Source organism: Alosa alosa, chromosome 7, assembly GCF_017589495.1.
Source record: "Alosa alosa isolate M-15738 ecotype Scorff River chromosome 7, AALO_Geno_1.1, whole genome shotgun sequence".
Classification (NCBI taxonomy): Eukaryota; Metazoa; Chordata; class Actinopteri; order Clupeiformes; family Clupeidae; genus Alosa; species Alosa alosa.
In genome coordinates, this window is record NC_063195.1 from 6087042 (window position 1) to 6098313 (window position 11272).

General features: G+C 40.1%; 1 protein-coding gene across 1 annotated transcript; it reads right to left on the bottom strand.

Annotated features, from left to right (window-relative positions):
- Positions 1 to 1274: 1274 nt before the first annotated feature.
- LOC125297709 (gastrula zinc finger protein XlCGF57.1-like) lies at positions 1275 to 9285 on the bottom strand. Its single transcript, XM_048248161.1, has 4 exons — positions 9149 to 9285; positions 6288 to 6606; positions 1629 to 2889; positions 1275 to 1287 (listed from the first exon to the last, which is right to left on the bottom strand). Exons 2-4 carry the CDS (start codon positions 6568 to 6570, stop codon positions 1275 to 1277), a joined length of 1557 nt encoding a protein of 518 aa, XP_048104118.1. The 5' UTR covers positions 6571 to 6606; positions 9149 to 9285.
- Positions 9286 to 11272: the final 1987 nt, after the last annotated feature.

The following is an 11272-nucleotide window of genomic DNA, read 5'->3' on the forward strand; positions in this document are numbered from 1 at the left end:
CCCAGCTATCAAAGGCTATTGGTCGCTGTAACCCATCCTTCTCCTGTGACAGAACTGCCCCTAATCCTACATGGCTTGCATCCGACTGAAATCGGCATAACCTAGGACTGACGCTTGAACAAGCCATTCTTTTAAGGCTCTGAATTCAGAAAAAGTTCTGAAGGGAAATCTGAACCTGACTACATTCAATGTTAGCTATCCAATATTCAGATGTCTGTAGTTGAAATGTATGTGCATAATTAATGAGATATTGTTAAATTACATCCATAAACATATATTTTCAGAAAACGTGTAATGCAAACAATATTGTCTCTACATAAATAATCAACTAGTAAAGTTTCATAAGAATATCAAGGAGTTACATTTTTTACCCTATTCACCCATTCTGTGTTGCCTATGGAAGCCAGTTTTAGGCCGCAAATGCTAATTAGCAGGTTTAAAACTAAAAAATCAGCTAAGTAAATATGATATTCAGAATCAGCAACCAAACATTAGGCAAAATACCCTCTTTATCAGTGTTTTCTCACATTTGACCCCCAAGTGATAGCTGTCCCAGTCTTAATTATGCATTATATAAATGATGATGTCATGTAAGTGTGAAAATGGATCGTGAAAATTAGAAGACAAAAAATACAATTTTTACAAGAAAATCCAGTGGGATTACACAAAACACCGTACTACAACCTTGAAGGGAAGCACATTTATTTTGAGAAAAATACAACGTCACTCACAGTTATTGGCACTCCTACCTGTAATACCTTCTTAAGCCTCCCTTTGCCAATAAAACGGCTTGTAAATTCTCCTGTGACAACCTATAAAGTTTGAAAATACAAAGCAAGGGATTTAACACTTAAAATTAAGATTAAAGTCTTCACAAAATCTCCCCAGATAGTCCAGATTCCTAGGTCCACATTCTATAAAGTTTAGACAGAGTCTTTCTAATGAGGAGACACAGCACTCAAAAATCCTCCTTAGAAATGCATGGGGTTAGTTTGTAGCATCAACATGGCAGTTGTCTACACATATCACACCCCTTCCGCGGCAAAATGTTGACATGTGAATACATTGAGCCAATCATGTGCTGTGTTGTGAATACATTGAGCCTATAATGTGGAGTGTTGTGAAGACATCGTGCTAATCGCCGCTGGAGCAAGATTGGTGTCGTGAAGCCTTACGCACGCGCACTTCTGCCGAAACAGATGCCCGATAAGTGCCCAAAAAGCATTGCAATATGGCCACCGAGTGGAGGGAGTTGCCTAAAAGGACTGAAAGGTTTAGATCAGGGGACTGAGATGGCAAGAAAGTCATGAAGTACTTCTGAAAGTTCACAGACACTCTGATTAACTTAAATACATTGAAATTAAATAGGAAAATGCTTTTGTAATGGTTTTGTATATAAGATTTTTCTAGGAGTGCCAATAATTTTGAGCAACATGTTTTCGTTAAAAATATTTATTTCTTCATGAGATTTTCCTTTTTCTCAGAATAAACTTGCTTCCCTTCAAGGGTGGATTTTTCCTAATTGTTTTCATTGTGAGAGTACAATGCTAGAGTAGAATTCCCATGCTGCCTTACGCGCGCAATTTTATTTTACGCTGCTAGGCAGCCTGGATTCCATGGAGCAAATTTTCGCCTCAGTTAGGGGACCAATCACAGAACTGAGGGAGGGCAGCAAGACGATGACGACACTCTCTCCAGTGTGTATACGCAGGTGATGTTTCAGTTGTGCGGCTGTTCTAAAGGCATTTTCACACTGGGCACATTTATAAGGCTTCTCACCAGTGTGTTTTAGCATGTGGGTTTTAAGATGTGCATTTTGTGAAAACGCTTTTCCACACTGGACACATACATGGGGTTTCTCTCCAGTGTGTACTAGCATATGGGTTTTGAGATATGGAATTAGTGCAAAACCTTTTCCACACTGGGCACATATGTGAGGCTTCTCTCCAGTGTGCGTCTTCATATGGATATTAAGATTTGAGCTCTTTGAAAAACTTCTTCCACATTGGTCACATTTATGAGGCTTCTCTCCAGTGTGAGTCATCATATGGGCTTTAAGATTTGATCTGACTGAAAAACTTCTTCCACATTGGTCACATTTATGAGGCTTTTCTTCAGAGTGTGTTAGCATGTGCAGTCTACGTTCTGTGGATGTTGTAAAACCTTTTCCACAATGACCACGTATATGAGGCTTCTCTTCAGTGTGCGTCTTCATATGGGCTTTAAGATTTGATCGGAATGTAAAACTTTTTCCACATTGGACACATTTATGAGACTTTATTCCAGAGTGAGTGAGCATGTGCTGTTTAAGATTTGTGGATAGTGTAAAACCTTTTCCACATTGGACACATTTATAAGGCGTCTCTCCAGTGTGCGTCATCATATGGGCTTTAAGACTTGATCTCTTTGAAAAACTTCGTCCACATTGGTCACATTTATGAGGCTTTTCTCCAGAGTGTGTGAGCATGTGCACTCTAAGATCTGTGAGTGTTGTAAACGCTTTTCCACATTGGTCACATTTATGAGGCTCCTCACCAGTGTGTATTAGCATGTGGGTTTTAAGACGCCAAGCACAGGAATACGATTTTTCACACTGGATGCATTTATGACGCTTCTTTCCTGTGTGAGTTAAAATGTGGGTTTTAAGAGTTGAAACTTTTGAGAATGCTTTTCCACACTGGGCACATTCATGTCGCCTTTTGCTACCAGGGTTATACTTTTTATTCACACCAACAGAGTGTGTTTGCTGATGTTTCTCAAGTTCTCTCAGGGTCGTGAAACTCTTCCTGCAGGTGGTGCAGTGGTGCAGCGTTCCATCGAGTTGCAGGTCGAGTTCATCGTGCTGTCCATGGATCTTCTGTTGCGCTACATCTGGGTCTTCAGACACACCTGGAAGAGATACAATATGGATTTAGAATGCCGTATGCTCTACATCTAGTGATTCAATTATCTGATTTTATTATAGTCAGGTGCGACTTATATATGAAAAAAATTATATAATTGAACATGTTTTTAAATGTTAATTTATATTAACTGACATGAACCCTACATGAAACATTATTTTCTACAGCCTTGAGAGCGCTCTCAAATGCACAAGTCCTGTGCACTTTCAGTCAGAGATTAGTGCTTGCTATGCCTGAAACACACATGCATACTTAAATCCTCAAATTATGGCCGGGATTCTATTCATAGCCAGGCCTCAGATTCGGACAAATAAAAGCCAGAATAATTTTGTTTCAATTTAACTCATAAAAGAGCTTTTCTTAATAAATTATATTGTTGGTTGGTTTAATATTGTTGCCAATGAAAAGTCATCGTCCTACACCATGAGTCTCCAACATGTTGCCCTCAAGCTACCAGTGACACGCAGCCCCAGGTTAACCTACATTTAAACACAATTGTTGCTGCCAGGCATCAGCCTACGAATTTTATAAAAAAAGTAAATCATGCATCATTTAAAAAATAAGTAAATTTAGGCTATCTTAGACCTCTTTGCCTATACGGAATAAGGTTTCCCTTGCAGCACAGCACACGTTCCATGAATGAATGAAAGCGGATGCCTTATCGCGCAATAAGCGGATGGAAATCCCGACACTCTTTCATACATGAAACTTAATGAACCATTGCCATTGATAGCCTACCGGTATGCCGCTCCAAAAGAAAAGTATAGGCCTGTCTCACAGTAAAACGCAAGAAATAAAGGCCTATATCTATCGAATACAAGCCATGGTCCAAATATAATTTGAGGATTTACGATAGTCTGTCCCCTAAACATTCCTCACCCGTTATCTAGACATGCATGAAAACATTTGAAAACAAAACTCACTGCCATGTAATATTTGATCGCTGTTTTGCTACTAATTATCTTTCACGTGAATACGTACAGAAAGTGAAAGTAGGCCTACTATGCGCTCCGTGTCTGTAGCCATCTGTTCACGTCCACAATCGATTATAATGTTCCTCAAATGGAGAACACATCCATGTTCTCCGTTATATCATAGGCTATCATGCTTCTGTGTTTGCAAAATTCCTGACGGTTCCTGATTGCTAAACGTTTGTTTTCCTTTCCTGTCGATAGCGGTTGCTGTAGAAGCACCTATACTATAATTTGACTTTAGCGGTGACAAATCCTGCTGAGAGAGAGAGAGGCACCCCCAAAGTGGTCCTGCGTGCGCGTGTGTGTGTGTCTCTGCATGGGGTTCAATTGAAGTCAGAGTTGGTCCGTCCAGTCAATAGTCCCGCATTCAGGCTGCTCCATTATTAGATTAATGTCAGACAGCACTGCAATATGTGTGGGAATTTCTCACATTATGATGGCTAGAGTTGTGGGACTTTTATTAGTATGCTCAATACTTAGTAATACCCGCAATCCGAAATATAGGCCCTGGTTTTAAATGTGCATCTTTTTTTCTCTCGCTCTCTCGGCAAGAATTTGTTCTGCTGCCAGCTTGTGCCAATATATCGTCCAAAATGCTTGATTGCATTGTCCACATTTTTAGCTAAATTTCCATGTACCACATAAGCATTTTTGTTTTAGTGAATCTTTTGTAAATTGCTTTACAATTACCGTCGGGCCTATAGGCCTATTGCCTGGCTTGGCTCAGCTTCGGTCAAGTCCTTTTAAAACAGTCTTTTTCTGTATCGTGAGCATTTAATCTGCTGCCAGCTTGTGACTCCACATCGCCCAAAATGCTTGATTGCATTGAATTCTCCACATTTTAGCTAAATTTTCAGAATTTTTGTTCAGTGAATTTTTTGTAAATTGCTTTACAATTACCGTCGGGCCTATAGACCTATCGCCTGGCTTGCTTCAGTCACGTCTAAAACTGCATATTTTTCTCTCTCGTGAGCATTTAATCTGCTGCCAGTTTGTGACTCCACATCGCCCAAAATGCTTGACAGCATTGTATTCTCCACATATTTTGGATACATTTTGGTGTACCACATGGTATTTTCTTTCAGTGAATCTTTTGCTTTGCAATTACCTTCCTGCCCTCCTCTTGGCTGCCTTCACTCTTTCGTCTTCATTAACATTAATCTTTTTGGCCTCAATAATCTGGTTACATAGTCTCTATTTTTTGTTTTGGATTTTGTGAAATACATTTCTAAATAAATGCGACTTATAGTCCGGTGCGACTTATATATGTTTTTTTCCTGTTCATGACGCATTTTTTGACTGATGCAACTTATACTCAGGAGCGACTTATAGTCTGGAAAATACGGTAATTAATTTATAGCCATTTTCAGAGCTTTGCAGAGGGGAAATTACAAAAGATGCGTCTGATCCGATTGGATTTTTTAATTCAACTGGAAAATGTTCTTCTATTGACATAGTTTCACTAATGTGTGTGAAATACCAAAAGAGCCAATAATGTTGGAAGTTGAACAAAAAGGATTATTCACCACAATGCTAAAAAATGACTTGAAGTTTCAAAGGGCTATAGTTTTGCAACGATTAGTGATGCAGATATACTATTTAAGATCTATGCATAGATTTGGTCTACAAACATCTGTGAATAACCTGTGAATTATTTCGGAGAGGGTCACCTGCCAAATTTTGCTGATATTGGGTGATTTCACACGGAATGACCCAAAAGCAAATTAAATCCCAAACCAAAACGAAAATCTTCTGCTTTGGATAGCCTACCAGTATGCCGGTTACAGGAAGTGTTGAACAGTGTTGGCTCACATTAAGAGTAGTCTTTTACTTTATTTCTAAAAATAAAATTCTACAACAGAAGCCTAATAAGAAATAAAGGCCTGCCTCGAAGCCTGCCCCAAATAAAAGGCCTGTGCTTTGCGCCGCCTAAGTAAATAAAAGACCCCGGCCACCAGTGTTGTGCCTGAACGCATTCATTGAACGATAGGTCATGAACTCGTTCATATTTTGGGCGAACACGAACTGAACGTACTGTATTACTGCCTGATGAACGTTACTGTGAACTGTGGTGTCTGAACGGCACGCTCTCTCAGTTTAACTTTGTTCAATAGGATGCCAGACTTCAGGCAAAAACTCTGCTAAAACAGGCCTTCATAGTGGAAAAAAACACCCGATCTGGCAACGTAGGCCAGCATTTCTCAAACTATGGGCCGCGGTCCGCAACATGGACACAGCTGGTCTGCGGAATGACATTATTTCCGGAGCTGATATTGAGAAATATCATATCTTTGATTCAGGTTACACAACAACAATCCTTCCTGTGGTTGCTATGGTCATCATTAATATACTGTTTTTATAAATGGTTACAAGGGATTCGCATCTAGAAGGAGGATCTGAAAGGACTTACTTCCCAGCAGATAATCGTGTTCTTGTTCATCATCTTCAATCTTCACTTCAATCTCCGCGGTTGTCTGTTGTGTTTCATTGTAAGTAACGTTGGACTCTGTGACGTCCGTTTCAGTTTTACAGTGAACTTCTGCAAAGGGCTTTTCATCTTCATCTGGACATGAAATCATATGACCATATTCCTCCTCTTTTATATCTTCTTCTTTCACCATCACGCCGAGTTGCTCTAGCTGCCGCGTGTCAGTAATGTTACAGCCAGAACTATGCGAAAGTCCGAGATCCATGTTCCCAACGGACCAAAGGATCCCATCCAAAGTTTTCTATAGTCAGAACACCACAAAAAAGGTTGCCATTAAAGATCATGTTTCGCTTTAAATAAAATACACAAAAACAACATTACCTGTTTCGTATTGCTTATGGCTACTTGGCTTAGGCTACTAGAATCAATCACTTCGAGTAACGACAGCTGTTATTGGGTCTAACAATTAGCGTGTTTCCATCCAACTCATGCAAATTAGTGATGCGCATCTGTGGTAATGTGCATAAATAAAATGTGCATTAGTCAGCATTTCAACACCTATTGATTCTAAGTATTTGGGGGACACTTTGCCTACGTTGAGTGAAATGGACGCCCTCCTCTCTGTGGCCTAATTCATTCCTTAATTTTGAAAATATTTAGTTTAATATCGATTAGAAGGAGAAGGCGGAGAATGTTTAAATTGCACAATCGGCAGCTTCCCATCGCCGGAGACCGCCATACACTTGGGAACGACCAAGGTCTCTTTCATTTGGTCAAATTTGGCACTTCACTGTAGAGCTGAAAATGTTTGCCCGAACCAGACGGGAAATGGATGCTTAGGAGGTGAAACAGAGGCTGGCCTCTGGCGACTGGCATTTTAGTTGCACCGGCAAAGAAAGCAAAGTATGAGTTGTGGAAAAGTTTTGATCAAGTGCATAATGAGAATAATGAGCCAGTGGTTATGTAAAATCCAAAGGATGCAACATTCTGTACAACGTCAAGGCATGTTGATCAAAGCTGCAAGTGCCCATCAGGATCACATCGTTTGTTAGGCTACAGCAACAAAATCAAACCCTGCAAAGGTGAAACAAATGGTTACGGAGAGGAAGTGTGTCAGCTTTCGCTGTAAAGACATTAGGCCTTTTAATATCGTAAATGGCGAGGGGTTTAAAAAGCTGGCGCAAGAACTATTTAATGTCGGGGCTGCGTATGGGAGGGTTCCCGCAAACTTCAGAATGCTGAGAGGACTTAGGCTATTTTATTTCTTTGTTCCAGGCTCTGTCTCTGGCTCGGTCAGGGCTCAGGCTGATTTCTGTGGGGCTTGTAAGCTTTTAAGGCTTTTAAGGCCCGATTACAGCTCTACCTGACCAACAGTGGGTGGAGACCTTTAGATTCAGCAAGTCAGGGTTTGAAGAATTATGCCGAATGATAGACCCGGCTGTTGCCCCGAGTAGGCCTACTCGTTGTTGGATGCCTATCCCAACAAACAAGCCATCGCATCTATCTATCCATAAATTGGAGGAACGTCTGTCTGTCTGCGTGTCGTTCGTCCGTTCGATTTCAAACTTGCCAGGTGTCTTGCTACTGGCATGAGTAGCCTAAGTGCAGTGCATAGTTTGACATTGTTTGGATAAGAAAAGCAAAATATATTATTAAATATCGGTAAAAGAAGCACATGTTGGCTTTCTCCGCTCTACCATAGCCACCCTCTCACACAGCACTGTGCAGGACCAGAGAGAGGATAAGCGGAGATTTGGCAGCACTGAATCATGGTTAAAATGCAAGATGTTTGATTATCATGTCTGACCTCAACAATAAAGACTCCCTGTATGTTTGCTTGCATAAAATGATTACGCAGATTTTGCAACAACGTGCCAACAAACACGGGTATGTAGTGGCTATTCAAAATTACATAGAAAGTATGTGCAATAAACTGACGCTTTGAATAGCCCAGGCTAAATTTGGATGTGAGACTTTGAACAAACTACAATTCCGACTGCAAGGTCCCAAATTGAAACAAACGATAGGCTAATCGTCCCGAATTTAACGTTTCAGAAGACGTGCCACAAAGCTGGCAGACAGAGCAAAGTCACTTATGCTACTAAGCACTGCTTTTGAGTCACATGGTTGCAAATGTCAACTCACAAAATGGCTTGTCTTCACTATCAGGAAAGTTATTCAATAAGCTATAGCCTTAACTCAAAACATTTGTTATGCCATTTTGATCTGTAGAAATGTCACATGCAGTCATGTCTAAATTCTGCTTACAGCACATTAATTATAGGCTAATATATTATGATATTCAGTATTGAATGCTTAGCTGGAATGATGTTTTTCCCCATCATCCTATTGTTAAAGCAGGCATAACTGCTGGCATGTAACTTAATTGGCCTACAGGTTTTCTACAGAAATGTTTGAACGGGCACTGCATTAGTTGTATAAACTTGCAAAGTGTGCGAATACAGAGTTGTTGGCGAAAACTTTAGCGTCAGCCAAACAACTGTTCCCGATGTGTGTATTCAGTTTGTTTTATTCTCCTGAAACAAGCAAGAGAGCACATCAAGTTGCCTAATGTTAGGGAAGCGCCAGAGATTGCTGAGATTCTCTGAAGGTTACGTCACACGATGCGAATAAACCGTTTCCATCGACTTTATTCGCATTATGCGCATCGAAAGTTAATCCACCCCACCCCCTAGCGAATCAAATATAGATGAGGATTTGTGATGCGTATTTCACGTGTTTCCAAACGGGATTTCTTATTCGAATAGATTAAATGCGCATTATGAAGTTGGATGGAAACACGCTAAATGTCGCCAAGTTAGTTAGACATTAAACAAGCCAACCTAAAACAAGTCCGCTGCTCCACACACGGAGGTAGTTGATCTGATGTTATGTAGAATAAGATGTGAAACCGTGTTTATCTCCACAAAACTTCTTGAACCAACATCGCTAACAACACTTAGAAAATATTTGTGGTTTATGTTACTGCCTCGTGGACCGTGGTTGGCAAATATTGGCAGACACCTATGCAATACTTCCACCACCTGGAATGGAGTATTACTGCAGGCATTTTGTTTTGGATCTTTTTCGGTTTGGGTGAATGAATGGATGGATGCTGTTATTTGTCTTGATGGAAATCGTTTCATGCACGTGGCCAATCTGGGATTAGTGAACACACGTAACAAGATCTTTCTCTCTCTGTGTGCAAGGGATTTGCCTAGATGCCACTGTTTCTCAGAGCTATCAAATAAATGTTAATTCATGTTATTAGAGAAGCCTAATTTCAACACAAGTAAGCAAATATTCATACTATTTTGAATAATCAATGTGATTGTACAAAGCATTTTAATTTGCAAACTAGAAATAATTCATCATAAATAAATCCTTAATACCATAAACCAACTATAACATACAATTAATCCCAATATATTTATACCTCTAGAAAATATTGATTGAATGTTGAATTTTCTCTTGACCAATATGTACTATGTGCCAATACGTAAAACTAACCGCTATGCCAACTCATTCATTCCCTATAAGACTGTTAAATGAACATCATATGAGACTGTTAAAAGAATGCACATAACTACAATACTGGTTCTTGCACTCAGCTGCTTTGCTCCGTCACTGGCAGGTGAAGTGTGTGTGTGTGTGTGCGTGTATGTGTGTGTGTAGTTGCAGGCAGCTCACTGCACCTGAATTAGTGTGTGCTTCACCTCACTGTGTGTTCACTGTGTGTGCTGAGTGTGTTTCACTAATTCACGGATTGGGATAAATGCAGAGACCAAATTTCTCTCACGGGATCACATATAAGGTTTTACGGTAGAGCTAAAATTAACCCATTACTCGTTACTCAATGTGTCAGCTCTCTATCGTTCTTGGCAGATGTAACCGAATATGAATGTGAAAGACTTGCCTTTCAGGGCACAAACGATCAAAAGCACGAACTTTTAGAAATATCCTGGCGTCATTTTACGGACCAGGAGACGTTTTCTATTGACGTAGGCCTAGCGCATTTTAAAAGTAGGCCTATACACATTCTGTGTACACAGAACTTCCTTTCTTTAACCTTACTTCCCCCGAAATACATTAATTATATTCTATAGTGGGGCAATTCCACAGAAAATTGACTTTTTGTCACATCCATAATGCCAGTGAAATGCCTTGGCATTTGTATGATGTGAATGATAATTCATTTTTTGTGCATTTTTTGTCATGTACATTCTTCAGCCAAAAATAGCAAATGCTCAAATTTCGTGTAATCATTCACATCATACCATCACATTTTAATGGCGTTATGGATGTTACAAAAAATGTAATTTTCCATGGAATTGCCCAGTGACACCTTGTGACACATTGCCCAGTGACATGGAATTGCCCAGTGACTATGTCCAGTGAAACTGGACATAGTCAATCATCTGCTTCAAAGTAACACTACCGTATGGCTAATAATAGCTGTGTCCTCACACTATCGCACGTGACAATTTACTTAAAAAGGTGATTTTCTCCTCTTCTGGCGTATCGTGACAGGGGAACCATGCCAACTTTGGATGCTGTTATCTTAGCGATATTTTTTTCAATATCCCTCGATATGCATATATCGTTGGAAAGCTTGGTTAATGGCCATTCATGTGAGCACAATAACTTAATTTTGTAAATTTTACCAAAACGACTGGTTTCCATACGCGGAGTTTGTGGGGGGGCAGGGGGAGCACTGCCCCCCCCTGGTGGAAACGGGTAATTGCATTGTTTCAAATATTTGTGAAATACGTCTGGCATGACCAGATATTTAAAAAATAATTTAAATAACACAAAACAACAATATAAGGAACGGGCTGCGGTTGATAATGGGAGCAGCCAGGTTTTCTTCTCTTGTGATCCTTCACATCAAAAGCGGCATTACGGCCAACCGGACGAGGCAGGACGCAAAAAACGAAAATTAGGCCTACTGTTGCACTAGTCTGGAC